The sequence below is a fragment of the Perca fluviatilis genome, chromosome 9 (genome assembly GCF_010015445.1).
Source record: "Perca fluviatilis chromosome 9, GENO_Pfluv_1.0, whole genome shotgun sequence".
Taxonomy (NCBI): domain Eukaryota; kingdom Metazoa; phylum Chordata; class Actinopteri; order Perciformes; family Percidae; genus Perca; species Perca fluviatilis.
Genome location: NC_053120.1, coordinates 41,509,477 through 41,527,210, shown reverse-complemented (window position 1 = coordinate 41,527,210; position 17,734 = coordinate 41,509,477). Strand labels below are relative to the sequence as shown.

General features: G+C 39.6%; 1 protein-coding gene across 1 annotated transcript; it reads left to right on the top strand.

The window, feature by feature from the left end:
- Nucleotides 1-873: 873 nt before the first annotated feature.
- LOC120565829 (tetratricopeptide repeat protein 39C-like) lies at nt 874-12,247 on the top strand. The gene is made up of 14 exons (XM_039811877.1): nt 874-1,580; nt 2,332-2,380; nt 3,376-3,504; nt 3,960-4,074; nt 5,880-6,240; nt 7,739-7,907; nt 8,596-8,689; nt 8,778-8,885; nt 8,976-9,085; nt 9,184-9,307; nt 9,411-9,508; nt 9,605-9,709; nt 9,819-9,857; nt 9,965-12,247. The coding sequence occupies exons 1-14, from the start codon at nt 1,438-1,440 to the stop codon at nt 10,052-10,054; spliced, it is 1,734 nt and encodes a 577-aa protein (XP_039667811.1). The 5' UTR covers nt 874-1,437; the 3' UTR covers nt 10,055-12,247.
- Nucleotides 12,248-17,734: the final 5,487 nt, after the last annotated feature.

Below are 17,734 nucleotides of genomic sequence, written 5' to 3'. Positions count from 1 at the left end.
CTCTGACCTTTACTTTTCCAACTCACATCTGTTTGTTTTATCGAACATGTTACCTAACATACCCCTTATAAAACCTGTTCTTGCTGCAGCAAGACAGAGTATGTCCATCGGCTGTGTACTCTCCGGGCTCCGCAGGCTCGTAATTGATGCTGAAAACTTGATGTAATAAATATTATATACAATCAAGACAGCGTCAGCGAATCTCTCTTCAGACACATCATCACTTCATCGCTACTCAAGATACAACACATGCACGGCAGTTTAGTTAAAACTTCATGTGTAAGGACTAAAATTAGTGATATGAAGATAAGATTATAATCACAGAGCAAGTGTGGAGACTATTGAAATGTGTAAGAATGGTGAGGACAGACAGGGTGATATGACTGCAGTGTGTGTGTGTGTGTGTGTGGGGGTTCAGAAATGCTAACAAATGTCATGTTTGAGTTTTTTCCTGAACCTCTCCCTGATATACTTAGCAATAAAATTAACACAACCTTAACAAACACTACCCCTTTCACACCCAGGGCTCAACCAGGGTTGAACCAAAGTCGGCTGCAGGAGCGATTCTAGGATCAGAACTTCAGGGCTGCCAGGCACCCTTTAACGTCATTTTTTTAAGCCCTTGTGTTGTCTTCCCGTCAACCTATGTTTTTCTAGACATAGTTATGCTGGGTATTTTGTTTGGGTTTTTGTTCTTGTTCAATTTGTGTTTCTCTGTTCCGTATGTTCGCATATGAAAACAAAAACAATAACAAAAAAAACAATAAAAAGTTGATCTAAAAAAAAAAGGAGGAGTTCTGCCTTCCCTTTACTTAGGCTACTTATAGTGTGCCGCTCAGTCTGTGCGTCTATTGGCTTCTGGCTGGAGGAGTGGGCTGGGTTGAACCTATGGGTGCGGAGGGAGTCTGAGCAAAGGAAGCTGACAGGATGCAGCTTCGCCTCAGCGGGCCTCATCCCTCCATCCTCCCGGCGATGCGCTATGCGTTATGACGCCAGGCCGTTTGACGAGTGCATTACGTGGGACTGGCAGAGCAGCACAGCAGCCTGGATCCCCGTTATGTAATGCATCGGATGCTGCTGCACGACGGAGAGAAGCTGGGGGGGAAACTGACGGATGGCTGATTTAGTGACAAATAACGGTGCGTTGGCTTGACTGAACGTAGGCTACAGACGTCTGCTGTCGGAAAGAACAATGATAACTGTAAATCGCTGGAGTGCAGAGTGAGCGAGCCATCAGTGGCCTATCCCTGAGGTGCACGCACGTCTGGAGCCTGCGGAAGCTGCACAGCCTTTTTTTCTTTCAGGCAACCCGTTTCTGTCTCTGTTTAAAATCGTCTCCCGTATTAGTTGGAATAAACCAATGCAGGTTTGTTTTAGAAAAGAAACAGATTAATATTGTACTCCATCGCACTGGTTTAGTCCAACAGCCTATAAACAATGGCGGGTCCCGAGCAGTCCCAGCAGCAGCAGGTAGAGGAGAAGGCAGAGTACATAGATGATGCTGAGATGGCCCTGCAAGGTATTAACATGCTGCTCAACAACGGCTTCAAAGAGAGCGACGAGCTTTTCAGGAGATACAGGTAATTATTTGATGCTATATATAATAATGTGTTGCAGTGTTTTGCATGGCTTTAATAACCTTTCATATCAGCCATTCAGAACACTAGGTACAGCATGTACTACCACTATGCAAACAGTGAAAACATTGCTCCACATATACAATAATAATAATTCAAATAAATGACATATGATTAGGTTCCAAATGCATGTGAAAGCTTGTTTATGAGTGAGTGGGGGTCTATTGGCCAGGTCTTACCTGGCTTACCATTGGCATACTGTAGACCACCTCTATTTTAATGTTTCTAACAGAAAGATGAGATTTTCATCATGGAGACAAGCGGCACTATGCACCTACAGTAGGTGACCAGAATGTCCCCCTGCACATCAGACTATACACATCAGTATACTATGTTTTGGGGGCATTTTTCCTTTTTACAATAAATAAATAAATTTGATAGCAACAGTGTGAGGTGGATGCAACACGTCAAACAGATAGTAGTCACACCTTGACATCAGCCATGACAGCTGAACATGGGGATTGTGGCTGCACGTGCACACAAGTTACCATCCACGACTCCTATTAGTTATGCATACAGTATAATCTATTCTCTTCTGCTTTCTGGGTGCTGATACAGAGGTGTGCCACAGCTATAGGAAGACATTGCTTGAGATTGTGTCGTAATTACAATTTTCAACCGAATATCCAACTGAGTTTGTTTTCTGTTTTCTTCTGTGGTCTCCACATCTTTCTCATTTCTATTCTCTGTGTAGGACCCAGAGTCCACTGATGAGCTTTGGGGCCAGTTTCGTCAGTTTCCTGGTGAGTTTCCTCTCAGCTGGAGATAATGTGATCAAACAAAAATGCCAGAGGAAATAGCAGTTAGTGTTAAGAAATAGCAATTATGATGATTAATATAACTTCATAACTGATATAGCAGCAGAGATAGATTTGAGCCCCTACCGTCACAGTTCATAAGGAAAGCACCCAGTATCACCTGAAATAACCCAATCTGTCAGATTGGTTGCTATTGTCACCACTGGCATCCTCTCCCTTGCTTTTCCAAACATTAACATAATGGATGTTTCCTCTCAACAACAGCATTGCTCGTGCAGAGAAGCACATTACAGTAAGGCTGCGTCCATCGCCAGTGGGAGAGGGAGATTTACACACACACACACACACACACACACACACACACACACACACACACACACACACACACACACACAACACACACGATAAAGCCAGAGGTGATGTCATCCTCTGTCCCCAGATGTTAAATGGCCTTGAAGGCAGTGGGTGTAGTGACATCTGACCATTATGTGGGCATTCATACATGCGCTGGGGATAGTTAAAATGCAGCATAAATGGAAAGAATGCCTCAGTTCTACAAGAAAATATCAAAATGCTAAATCTCTAAATGTCACTCAAATATCATTACATTTTGTACTGCCTGCTTCATTTATGATTGTGTGATTATTACCTCACTCGTTAAGGGTGATCTTAAGAGGTTTCAGCAACATCAGAGCAAAGATGTTCTGCATGTGTTGGCTGTGTAGCATCTTTCTAACTCCAAACACACAGCTGTACAGATGTCACTGTGTTCTTCCATTCACTGTCATGCAGAAAGAGCCCTTTGTCCTTCTAGGACTGTTACTTAACAATCCTTCCCTCTTATTACTGTTTATAAGTCAGCCCAAGCATAGATCTCCTCTGTAAAACAAGACAATTTGATATTAGAATAATAATGCAATGCATTAGTGCTTTTAAGAAAAATAGATTTATTATGAAAAAAACGTTTTATTGCATTGCAGAACGCCATGATGACATTTGAAGAGGAGAAGATGCAGACGGCCTGTGACGACCTGAGGACCACTGAGAAACTGTGCGAGAGCGACAGCTCCGGAGTCATAGAGACAATCAGAAACAAGATTAAAAAAAGTGTGAGTACATTTATGGACAATTGAAAAAATCTGTTATATGGACTGTTGCATGGCAACCTTGAAACTCGTAACTAATGGTACTATACTGTCAAAGTTGAGCAGCAAGAACACCAATTCACACATATAGATTTTTCTGTTAATTTGTGTGAACAAACAGGATTCCATCGTCGCTAATGTCTCCTAATATGGCCGCCTGAACAGGCTGCTGTTTAGATAGCACTGTTTATATCCTCGGCATCAGGCGTAATGATGCAGGCAGCAGTGAGATCATGCCAAACCCACTCACAGATTTGATTAGTGCTTCTGTGAAATGTAATCAACAAACTGAGTGAGGAGTGTGGGGGCTGTCTAGCAGCTCTGGGTCATTCAGGAAAACTGTGGCTGCCAGCCTCTGGGTGAAGTTGCAGGTTATGTGTATTACTGCATGTGTGTGTGTTTGTGTGTGCATGACACAGATGGACTCACAGAGATCAGGAGTTGTGGTTGTGGACCGCCTACAGAGACAGATTATCGTTGCTGACTGTCAGGTGTACCTTGCCGTGCTCTCCTTCGTCAAGCAGGAACTTTCAGGTAATCAAATCGAACCCACAGGAGTATGACCTTAAATGTCTATCTTTCATGGTAACCAGTTTTCAAGGCATTATGTCATCATGGTGTGTCTCACTGTATGACGGACTGCATGTAGAGCATAGAATGTATATAAATTCTTATGAATAGTATAACTCAAGAACAAGATGATAGAAATGTCATACTTACAGATAAACAGTGTAGAACAGAGTACCTGTTTTTATTTAGGAGCACATCTATACATGTTAATAAGAAATAACTGAATTTGTAATGATGATTGTAATAACTGTATAAAGTCAGGTGTGTAAGCATAAAAATATTTGTTTAGTATATTTTCTCCAGTAATCGATTGATTGTTTGGTTTGAAAAAAGAATTCTTCATTTCACAATGTTTGTTTTGTCCAACCAATAGTCCAAAATTACAAATTACTGAGAATAAAATGGTATTAATAAAATAAAAATGAAAAGTAGCAAGTCTATACTTTGTGGAACTAAAACCATTAGATGTTTTTGAGTGAAAATCACTTAAAAGATCAAAATAGTCTGTACATTTTCTGTCCAACGAGTAATCGATTAATCGGCTAATCTTTTCAGCTGTACCTTTAATTTCAATTAAATTCAATTATAGTATCAAATCATAACAATAGTTATCTTGAGACACTTTACAGATAGAGTAGGTCTTGACCACACTCTATAATTTACAAAGCCCCAACAATTCCAGTAATTCCCCCAAGAGCAAGCATTAGCAGTGGCTTTTGCGACAGTGGCGAGGAAAAACTCCCTTTTAGGAAGAAACCTCGGCAGACCCAGACTCTTGGTAGGCGGTGTCTGACGGGGCCGGTTGGGGGTGTGATGAACAGTGGCAAATAATAGTCATAATAAAGATAATGGAACAATGACTACAATGGTAGTCGTAGTAGTTCATGTCATAGCAGGGCACTGCAGGGCGTTACAGGATGTAGCGTGGCACAGCAGAGCATGGGTGGACGCAGCAGGACACAGCCGGACACTGCAGGGCATCGCCGAGCGTAGCAGGGTGTAGCAGGACCATAGCGACAGCTGCAACCAAGACCCAGATCTTGGTGCCACCCTAATCCAAGGAAATATTCTGGGCGAAAAAGAAACTCCGGGGAGTAAACTCCCCAGAGCTAGGTTAGTAACAAGCATTTCTGGGACAAGGATGCACACAAAAGGAAACAAATGAAAAGAGAGAGAAGAGAGCAGCTCAGTGTTTCAAAGGGAGGAAGGAACTTCCCCGGCAGTTTAGAACTATAACAGCATAACTAAGAGAGACAGGTTAACCGGATCGGGCTGTACTGGCCTGCCTCCCTCTACCTTTATTATATTAATGATTATATGGTAGATGAATCTGATGACTATGAAGAGAAGCATAGAAGAGCAGGGGTGCTGTGTCTGAAGCTATACACCCTGCCTTTACATACTGTTGTGTAGTATACAAAACTACATATTTTATAAGCTCTCCATATGGTTTGTATATCATATCTTAATTTGTAAGTAACTAGTAAATAGTAAGTAAAATAATTTTAATGAAGTAAAAAGTACAATGTTTCCATCTGAATTGTAGTAAGTAGAAGTAGAAAGTGGCATTAACAGTCTCAAGTAAAGTACAAATGCCTCAAATATGTGCTTAATCATTCAACAGAGTGATTATGAATACGCTCATCAGTTGCAGCCCTACATCAATGAGATTAATGAATCGCTTTATTACAGAAAAATATGGTCTCGTTCTTCCCCTTGAGCCATGAACAACTTCATCAAAAGTATCTTGTTCACATTTCCACTAACAGCTTATATCAAAGGAGGCTGGATTCTACGTAAGGCGTGGAAAATGTACAATAAGTGCCACAGTGACATCAGCCAGCTGCAGGAGGCCTGTCAGCAGGGGCCCTCTGTCCACCAGGAGTCCCTCTCGACGGACAACGCCAACCACAACGTGGCAGTGGAGAACTGCGTGACGGCCGAGGCCCTGGACCGGCTCAAAGGCTCTGTCAGCTTTGGCTACGGCCTCTTCCACCTGTGCATCTCCATGGTACCACCACACTTGCTCAAGATTATCAACCTGCTGGGTTTCCCTGGTGACCGTCTCCAGGGCCTGTCCTCCCTTATGTATGCAAGTGAGAGCAGGGACATGAAGGCACCACTCGCTACGTGAGTAGTAGTCTTCTATTGTATCCTTTTTATTTCCTTTATTTATTTTTTTACAGAAAGATTAATAGCATTGGAGGGGGGCATATCCTTGTGAAATAAACCGTACAACCATAGTTAACTTAAGACTTTAAAGCAGCTATAAGTAGTATTTTTATATTAAGAATCAACAAATTGTAATGTGAAAGGTGCTGCTCCACAGCTGACTAACCCACAAATTATCACCCAACTCCGCATCAATGGCCCTGTTCAGACCTGGCATTAGCATGCATCAAATGGTACATGTGTGAACACACCCAAGACGCATTTAGAGTGCATTGAGATCCGATCGCTCAGACCACATTCAGAGTTTGCCACATAAATGGTCACATTCTTTTAGCAGGGTTAGGGTTGTGTATGTGAATTTGTCCGGGGCCACTGACGTCCTCTGCGTAAGCCTAAGGGTAGTGATTCTAAAATCACGTAAGTTGGCTTTTAAATTGACGTGTGAACATTTCTAAAAGCCCACAGAAATATATTACTAGTGTGTCAAACATCTTATTTGGTTGGCCTGGAACACCCCAAGAGATAGTCTATATTGTTTTGATTTCTTCTTCTTATTTTAATTTCCGACAGGCACGGGAAGTGCATTGCTGCCTAGTTAAAAACAACCATGACGCACGTGCATGTCAGGTCTGAACAGTGCGAATTAATGCAGGTTCAATAATTGGGGAAAACCAACAACCCTTAATACTAAATCCTAGGAACGTGAGGATCATGACGATGAACTATGTCAGTCGTTCTCAACGTTATTGTCCTGTAACTCTGTAAAATAATGCTTACTAGCAACCCATTACAAAAGTTAAAATAACATCATTAAAATTAGACATAATACATTAGTTCACTAGGATTTTTTTATCCAATGAATTATGATTATCCCGGCCCCTATAATTAGAACCTTCTGCAGAGCATGATCTCTGGTAACCTCTGCTTTCACTGGTATGCTGTAACTACGGATAATGGCACTATATAATATATTTCAATTAAGGTAATGGTATGGTAAGGTATGTGAACCAACAGTTCCATGCCACTTTTTACATGTGGTCGCTGTTGGATGAAAACCTTGTATGTCCAAAACGGTTGCTTTTCAGGAAATGAAAAAAGGCTCATTTGGAAACAGTATATTGAGGTATTTACCTTGGACAAAGTCAGATGATAATCACCTTGTCACTGTTTAAATATTTGTAAAACCCACAGACAGACGTAAAGGGTGACCAATACCATTGATTTATGAAAAGTAATTAAAATTACGAAATATTGAAATGCAAGGTTTCAGCCCGACAGTGACGATGTGAAACATAGACCTACCCTAATTTAAATATATTCTATTCTGCCAATATTAGTACATATTTACCTGCATATATTTACCTTTCAAAAATATTCAGTGTAATACAGATTGTGATGGAGCTTCAGATCCCAGATTTCTGACTGGCTGTAATAATTCTCCTGTTGTGTTGCTCAGGTTGGCCCTCTTGTGGTACCACACAGTAGTGCTGCCTTTCTTTGCCCTGGATGGCTCTGATACACATGAGGGGCTGCTGGAAGCCAAAGCTATTCTGCAGAGAAAGTCAGTGGTTTACCCCAACTCATCCCTCTTCATGTTCTTTAAAGGACGAGTTCACAGGCTAGAGGTATGTGCAGCAGGCTCAGGGCTGCTAACAACCAGTGATAGATAAGCCAAACTTTAACAAGTCTATTGAAGAGTAAAGGTGCAATATGTAATACTGATAGCTAGTGTTTAAAATGGTTACTGCAGTACAAATTCAAAATACTGGAGAGAGTCAAGAGAATTTACGTTTTTACAGGTATATCTGGAAACCCGACAACACACAGGCCAAAACACAAACAGACATTACGTCACGGAACGGAAATTCCAAAAGAAGAATATACTGGCATTAGCATTGTTGTTAGAAAATATAGTATTTCAACTTAGCATGTTTCCTTAATATCTGATGATGCATTAGGGTCAATTTTGTATTTATTACTTATTATTAAATATAATACATATTGGACCATTTAAAGTGGTTTATTTGTGTTTGTAATGCTAGATAAAGACATTGGATGGCAAATATACTGTACAGTAGACAAACCTTTAATTGTTTACCATAGGCTGGTACAGCAGTCTCTGTTCAAGCACATATCATTAATGCATGTCAGATGGTTCATTAACTCACCAACATCTAATCCACTATTTATCTAACTCTCATTCAACACATGCTTGTAGTGTGTCTAACATAACTACCGTTACCTGTGTGTGTGTGTGTGTGTGTGTGTGTGTGTGTGTGTGTGTGTGTGTGTGTGTCTGCTCTCTGTCCCCAGTGCCATATCAACAGTGCTTTGGCCTGTTTCCATGATGCATTAGAGCTTGCATCAGATCAAAGAGAGATCCAGCATGTGTGTCTCTATGAGATTGGTACGTGTTTGCTCATCAGGTTAGTTGTGACATACTGGCACTTGGCATACAGCACAGGAAGGGATTAATTTTCTTGTCTATGTTTCAGGTTGGTGTAGCATGATAGAGATGAATTTTGAAGATGCATACAGGTCGTTTGAAAGGCTGAAGAATGAGTCACGATGGTCGCAGTGCTACTACGCCTACTTGACCGGAGGTAAGCCTGTCACATTTTAACATATGCTAACACTGCTGGGATGTTTCTAGTCTGTAGCTTGTATAATCGTTTTTGTATTTTTTTTCCCAGTGTGTCAGGGTGCTTCGGGTGACCTAGATGGAGCAAGCGGAGTTTTCAAAGATGTGCAGAAGCTGTTCAAGAGAAAAAACAACCAAATAGAGCAGTTTGCTGTCAAAAGGGTGGGTTTTGCTGCAAAGTTTGCTCTTTTTCTCTCTTTGGAAAGTCATCACAAGTTTGTCACAAAAGTTGTCCTTCTTTGTCTGATCCCTATCCGCAGGCTGAGCGATTGAGAAAGATCTCGCCCACCAGAGAGCTATGCATTCTCGGTGTAATTGAAGTGCTGTATCTGTGGAAAGCGCTTCCAAACTGCTCCTCATCTAAACTGCAGATAATGAATCAGGGTGAATGGAACCTTTATGATTCATAGCAACATAACCAAGTTACCTGCAGCCGGATTTCTAAGAATTTAATTTTCCTGATGATTTCCTCTGTATGTCCGCTCAGTGTTACAGAGTTTAGATTTGGCTTCGTTCAGAGGCCTGAAACACCTTCTTCTTGGTGCCATTCACAAATGTCACGGAAATATGAGGGATGCTGTTCAGGTATATGTCTACATTTAGCACTGAATGACTTTGCAATTAATCTACACTTTGAATGTTACTCAGCTTGCTCTCCTATCTATTTTATCTGTGATCCAGTCACTCCAGCTGGCTGCTAGAGATGAGTATGGACGACAGATCAACTCATATGTTCAGCCATATGCCGTCTATGAGCTTGGATGTATACTCCTTGCAAAACAGGAGGTCAGTCTGCCGGCATTCAGATTTTTATTCATTCACATTTTTATTTGAAATGAACTGATGGAGCCACATTTATCAGTTATAACCTAGTCTTTTTTGTATTGCAATTCAGACTCTAGCAAGAGGAAGATCATTGCTACTTCAAGCCAAGGTAAAAATATTTACATAGCAATAATCTAAATTTGAAATCATTTGAATTTTCCAGATGTTTCAATTCATTTTTAAATTCTATCTATCTAACAATCTAAAATGTTTCAGGAGGATTTCACAGGCTACGACTTTGAGAACAGGCTTCATGTCCGCATCCATTCAGCTCTGGCTTCTTTGAAGGAAGTAGTGCCTCAGTGACTCCAGGAAGGGAAGCTACAATGGCTCAAGCTATGCTCATGGCAAGTTTTAAGCCATTCAAAATAACTGTACGACACCCCAGTGAACATACTCATGTATTTTTCATTCTTAAAGGATTTAGGGAAATACACTTGTTTGTCATTTTACCCAGTCAGATTGATATGAAGTGTCATCTCTGTTCATTTTGTACAGAGATATATACGTTTGTACATGTGTTCATACTAGCTTAGCACAAAGTAGATGGAAATGGCCAGCCTACCTATGGCTAGCAAGTTAAAAACTAAGGCTATAACCTTCAACGCTATGATACCAGTACAGACTTCTTCTTCGCCAGCAAGCTAGTCACCAGTGCGTCCATACATGGTTTTGTTATTGTAGTGCACAAACCAGACAAGCCCACAAATAGGACAGGACTGTTGAGACGCTGCACGCCACAAAGTAGTTTTTGGTAAAAGAAATTGCTTTGCATTGAGTTTGTGCATTTCTGTTCTATGGCTTGATCAGAAATAGTATTCACTATAGATAAGACATATTTGGTGTTATTAGAAGGCAGACTTTTTCAGTTTGATGGAGCTAAACTAGCTGTTTCCCCTTGCTTCCTGTTTTAGCGCTAAGCTAGGCTAAACATATTTCTGGCCTATTTCTGAACAGGTTGCACAGAGATGAAATATATATCAATCCTTGACCCTGGGCAAAAGAACAAACTTCAAATTTCCCCAAACCTGTAACAGTGTTTTCAGCACCCAAATGTATTAGCTAGCTAGTTACAATTTTCCTCATTAATGTGTGTATTTGGAGGATATCAGTAATGCCTCCTCTCCCTTCAGTAAGCAATTCAGCACATAAAAATAGCGTTTTAATGAAATGACATGTCCCTTAATAGTAACTTTACAATGACTAATTAAATACACAGGTATTAGTGTTTTTCACATTCTTTAAAAACATGCAAATGACATTTGAGCATCTTACTTCAATAATAATCACATATGAAAAAGATGAGGGACATCTGTTTGTAAAATTGGGTTGATTCATATCACAAAGGGGCCACTTACTGTAATCACAATTGAAATAAAATGACAAACTTGTAGTCAAATTAGTTACCATGGGAATCATTAAATAACGTCAACAAATTTCACTAGTCACCCTGCATCACACATAGTCATCATCACACAACTCGGCTATTCACATTCAAGTAGTTAGTCATCATAAATTTATAATTGAGAAATTACCACACTTCACAATGCCCTAATAATGTTTTTGATGTGATAACACTGGGCATTGATCCTGTGCACTATGCATGGCATGGCAGGGTAACCGTGGTGATAAGACTGTGCTGAAGTCACATGTACCGCTATGTCCATTCCTGCAAATACATACTGTATATAAGGTATTTTAATACAGTACACTCTGTACTGTGATATTACCATTGAAAGGTGCTGTTAAATGTCAGCCTAATTAACATATAGTACTAGTGACCTATTTTAATAGTGTTTTAGTGATACAAGCTTTTGAAATTAGTCCATAATAGTGACAAGTTTATTTATTACAGAAAAGAAGTTGTACTTTTGCAAGTGTCATTTACAGTATGCTATTTTAGTTTGAAATCCTGTGATGGCCAGCAGGATAGACTGCAGTGTTATGATTAAGCTGGTTAAAAAGTATGATCTTAAATTGGACAATGAATAATATTTCTGTGAGAAGAATGATTTTAATAAACTTTCTCTACACAGTTTCACACTGTACATATAAATCATTCTGTGCAGGGTATTTACTTTTATTAATGAGCATTCTTTTTCTCATGCAAGCAATATAAGTGAAAGGAGGGCATCTTACAGAGGTTTTCAACAATGACTATCTGTGTTTTTCATCCCATGTTCAAGGTTGTGGACATATAGATTTGTTTTGCTCATGCTACACTGGTTAGACAAAGCCAGTCATCCCCTGTGGCTGTGACGGATGTAAACTGTGGTAAATGTTGGGGTGACTACTGTGCAAGTGGTCAGTGCAGTGGTCAAGTAACGTAACGGTGAAATGTCAGTAACCTTCCTGCTGTACCAAATACATCTGTCATTGAAAGAATCTTTCCTTTTTTCCTGAGATTTTGTTGAAATTGAGGTAACATGTCAAGATGATGGTGTTCCAATTCATCACTGAAATCTACAATAAACTGTTCTTCATTAATCTAGTCAAATATTTCTTTGTCTCTGAGTTCTTTTCTCTTAAAGATTTGACAGTTAGGATATTATATCCAATGTGTTAGGCTAGACATGATTGTGCAGTAATTCACATGGAAAACAATTATGTACCAGACCACTATAAATATAAAACCTAACTATAAATCACTTGGTCCGGTTAAAGTGACTATATGTAACTTTTTAATGTTTCTGAAGCTCTGTCAATTTTCATACAATGATCTTAAATGACCTGTAACAGCAAGCAAGACTAACAGTGAAAAGAACGCTATTTTTATATAGTTTTTAGTAAGGCCTCTGCTCGGGTTTGATTTTTCCCGCAAAGTCACAGAATGATTAGCGGCAGGTAGATGGTGCTATAGTCTGGCTTTGCAAGAGCCTCCTCCAAAGGGCGCTGAAGGAGGGTCTGGCTACTCCACATAGCATTCGGGGATGGGAGAAAAACGTGCTCTGGTTTATTGGCATTTCTTTAAACCAATCACAATCATCATGGGCAGTGCTAAACTCCGCACAGAGCCGCTGCAAACTAGTCATGATAGTCTAGCTAGCTGTCTGGATTTACCCTGCAGAGATCTGAGGAGCAGTTAACCTAGTCCTCACAAATCCACCAGATTTAAAATTCCAATACAAAGAAAGCGGAAGGAAATGGAAAATACATGCATCCGGCGGAATTTCCTGCAGCACCGGAGCAATCACGGAAGTGGAACGCGAAGGATATAAACAGTTCTCTAACTAACGGCGCTACAGTAACACATTCTGATGGGTCACAGATTTCTTTGTCACACCGGAAAGGCTGTGTTAGTATCCAGCCTATTGAGCCAGGTAAAAGTTAACAGGAGCTTTCTTTAGGCCTAATTGTATTTTAATTTTACTTTAGAAGTCATCTGTTGTAGTTATGGCTGATAATGGGGCAGGACCATCACAGGAAAGAAGGACATTAAATGAAGAACAACTAAAAGCTAAAAGGGAAAGGAAATCTACATCTCAGTAATCTACAGTGGGCAATACAGCACCGTAAAGAAAAGAGCTTTAGAAGCTAGAATCAACACAAACTCAAAGTTACATATAGACACTTCGGGTGTTTTACCTTGTGTGTATCTATAGTGTTGATTTATTTTTCATTCCACCAGGGGGAGCTTATCTCACAGGCAGGACAGGACAGACCCCACAGAAATCAAATGAGCTACTGATGGTACATTTCCTCAAGTACTGCACTTGAGTACAATTTTGAGGTATTAGTACTTTACTTTAGTATTTCTATTTTATTCCACTTTATACTTCTACTCCACTGCATATAACATTTATTTGAAAGCTTTAGTTACAATGTATCATATATACAGACTCAGATTATTAATACAAATTATAATCAACAAATAGTCATGTGTTTATATATATGATATACAAAATGACATGATAGTAATATATATGATAATGTGATTATTATGGATTATTATGCATCAATAATTCCAATCCAATTATATAATATTTATTATTTTCAAATGGTCCATTCTGCATAAGAAGTACTTTTTAAATTTGGTACTTTGGTACTTCTTTCACCGCTGAGAATACCTGTTAGTTGGATATGCAAATGATAACCTGCAGGTCCCGAATGAATCAATAAAGGCCTAAAAATGCCCAAAGAATAAAAATTGTTTTTATTTATAATTCAATACAAGATATTCTTGTCTCTGTTATTTCCATGTTGAATGTGATTTAGGCTCTACATGCTTTGATAGACACACCAAGAGCGTTTCTTTAAGAAAACATGTCTGTCACACTAGGCTCAAGGCAACAGCTCACTCAACCAATAAATTATTCAGGCTCCTGTGCCACTGAATTTAGACATGGCAGAACAGAGCTGGGAGGCTGGGCAGAAACAAGATCACCATTTCTTCTGAATCTTCCTGTATGGACGCTGTGCTTCGAAATAATCAAAGACATTTCCTTTCACACTCACTTATAAAACTGAGCCTTCAGCTTTAAAACCATGAGGACAAGTGTATATGAGGTACCTCATCTAGCCTGTGGTGATTCATGCCAGTGACATCATCCTTTTTATCCGTTGTGATTCACACTCACTTCCTATATTTTCTGTGTGGTGTGGATACAGACCATTGGTTCCCAAACTGGGGTATGTCATGTACCCCTAGGGGTACAGAAAGTGATGTAGGGGGGAAACACTGAAAGGCTGAAAAGACACGATGGCTACACTACAAAACAGCATATTATTTCTGTAAACGGAACAGACCTTGAAATCTTTATGCTGATGAATTAAATAAAGCAATTGTATCAGATAGATATGGAGGAGATGGGAGGGGGTGCAAGAGAGAGCAACTGTGTCCGTGAGAGAGAGAGGGAGAGGGGGAGAGAGAGCAATATGAACAGTAGGATTGTGCAAAGAGCAAGGTCACAAACACAATTGCATTGTGTTTCACTCAGGCTGAAACCTGAGCAGCCAATGTATCCTTCCACCAGAAAGTGAGTTCCTGCTCACAACCCTTTATTGCTGCTAAATCTCATGTGCAATTGTCTCTGCATTTCATCTTAATACAAGTAAAAAAAGAACAAGAACATTGGGCCTCATTCACCAACCATTCTTACGAAGAAATGTGTTCTTAAACCCTTCTTACGAACTTTTTACGAAGATTCTGGCATTCACTAATGTTTTCTTAACTTGGATTTGTTCTTAGCTAAGAACAAAATCTACGAACACTGAAAAGCACTCTTACGCACATTTGAGTGATGACAATTTGCTCCAAATGATTGCTTACTGCATTTTATTTAATTCTACAGTCGTTTACAATGATAGTATTGTACTGTAATGTATTTCTGATCATTTGTTGAAAAAAAATATCATAGTATGCAAAAAAAACACTAACACTGCAATTTACATCAGCAATTAAACTGATTAAATCTTGCGTTATTTGGTGATTGATCGCTATTTATAGGGCCAAAATGCAGTGGTAGAATGTAACAAAGTACAAATTCTTTCCTAACTGTACTTAAGTAAATTTTTCATGTATCTGTACTTTACTTAAGTAGACTCAATAGTGTATAGCCTACTTTTGACTTTTACTTTGTTACATTTTGCAGAAATTATCTATACTTTCTACTCCGCTACATTTCTACAATGTTCCATTACATTTTCTGATCAGTTTCCCCCTGCCAAAACCTCTTCCTGACCGTCACACGTTTGTCTCACCAGTACAGTTTGGTTGCCGTGGATACTGTATATATGGGGCACCACTGATCCAAGCCGGCTCCGGTGCTCCAGAGCCCGGGCGCAGCGCCGCTGACCCTCGGTAATACAGCCCCAGAAAATGAAAACGTTTGTTTTATTATTCCCATTTTTAAATCATAGTTGCCATCTATTTCTTGTAGTGTTAAAGGCTTTGATATGACAGGATGTGATAAAGCCTAGGGGGAGGGGCTGTAAAAGCGGGTAACGGAAATAAAGGCACGATGCTTGGCACTCGTCGGAAATCTCTCTCTGTGTGCTTATTTGTTAAGTTAGAATCACTTAACTCTACATGGTGTCAGAAGTACTTAAGTTACTAAGTCGGGTACACATGAGACTCAGTTTCGCCGAATTAATTGGAGGGAACTCACGTGAATTTTAGTCGGTCAGTTAGTCGGAGGTTTAGCTAGCTTGCAACGCTAACGTGGCTCGTGGTTGACATTCGTATGGGATTAGTTTTGTGACTTTAATTCCAAGCGAACCTTCTCAAGTATCAAACAAAAAACACTAACTCAAGCAAAAAAATTGTCACCTCAAAGGTAAAACTTAAAACTTGCAAACAAAACATTTGTGTAGTTGTAAACTATTGGTCTTTTATTTGTTTGATATTATGTCCTTTTGTTTACAGTTCCCTCTGCTTCTTTCTCAATGATCAGTCTTTTGCTCTCTCCATCACGTTTGCAGTCATGCTCCCAGCTTTCTCGTTTGCGCTCCCTGAGTTTTTGCTTGCGATTCTGACACAAATATCTCGCGTGGGCGGGTCTTACAGGGGTGCGTCCCCATTGGCTAATGAGAGTTAAGGGGAAAGTTTGAGTGACAGCTCAGCCTCAGTGCAGGTAAACTAACGTTAGAGACTCAGAGTCTGGTCTGGAGGACACACAAGCCACTCCACAGGGGATTCCTACAAGATTAATAAAGTGTAAGTATTATTAATATATATATTATCTGTGATCTACGTTGCAAGCATGGTTACTAGACATTTGTTGTTTCGTTGTGTTAAGTGACTAGCTAGCTAGCTAGTAAAGCTTTTTTAAGTTAGCATTTAACATTAGCTATAGGCTACTGCTAACGTTATCTAAAACTTGTAGCCACCGGCTACCTTACTGAGCTAATTTACCATGGGAATCATGTATTCTTCGTGAGGCCTTACTCAATGGAGCTGTATTAATTATCGTCTTCTCTCTGTAGAGACCTGCAGGACCCGAGCAGAGCTACGATGCTCTCCCAGGTAACCTTAGGTTAGTAACGTAGCTATATTATGGTCTATTAGGAAAAATTATTATCCAGCTAACTACTAATTGTTGTGGTTGCTATTGGCCTGATAATACACAATGCTAGGGTATTGGTTAAGTTGTACAATGTAGAAGCTGTGAATGTAATGTATTATATCTAGAGGTTGACACATACTGTACAGTACAAATGCAGTGTTAGCATTGCTTAACTGGTTCATCTTTATAGTTTTGTGCTCATCTGTACTTTCCTAGTTATGACAAAGACTGGCTATTCTAACTCTAATTACATGTCTTCTGTTGCATTTGCAAGCAGGTCAGCATAAGGAAAATGTTCATAGTGTTTTTAAAGCCTACACATTTGCTAATGGCTACTTAAAAGCAAGTTATTTTAATTGTAAATCACACAACCTTGGAAGCCTCAGTTATCAGTAAGAACTTTGTTACCATTTGATTTGTGTAAGAAACTTTGTTATAATTTTCTATCACAGCTCACATCAGGCAGACCAACCAGGAGGACGTGGAGCAGCAGAGGGAGAGGAGCCTTTAGTCTCTCTGTGGAGGAAACACTGTGTGCGAAGGCTTCAAACAGCCAGGGTATAGACCAATAGTGTATGTATTGATCATATTTTGCTCAGATACTCAATTAACACTTACAATAACCTTAGCTCAATAATAAATAATTGCAATAAAGCCTGCACTCTAGAAACATTTTTCTAGCTTTCTGATCACTACTGGAACACTTATTTCTGGAATATTATTGATCACACTTTCTAGATTCCTACCTCCACGTTGACTACATGTGTAAAGTAAGATATGGCCAGCCACCAGTACACATGCACATAACATCAAACCATAAGGATCACTAAGCAAAGTATTTGTCAAGGGCCTGGTGTGTTAGTTAAAGTACACAGTTTGGACAGTAGTACCACTATGCATTAATTCTAAATATTGTTGACATTTACAGCGCAAAAAAATACATCCGTTATCTTAAGGTAGTGCAAAGAAAGAACAGTGTGTA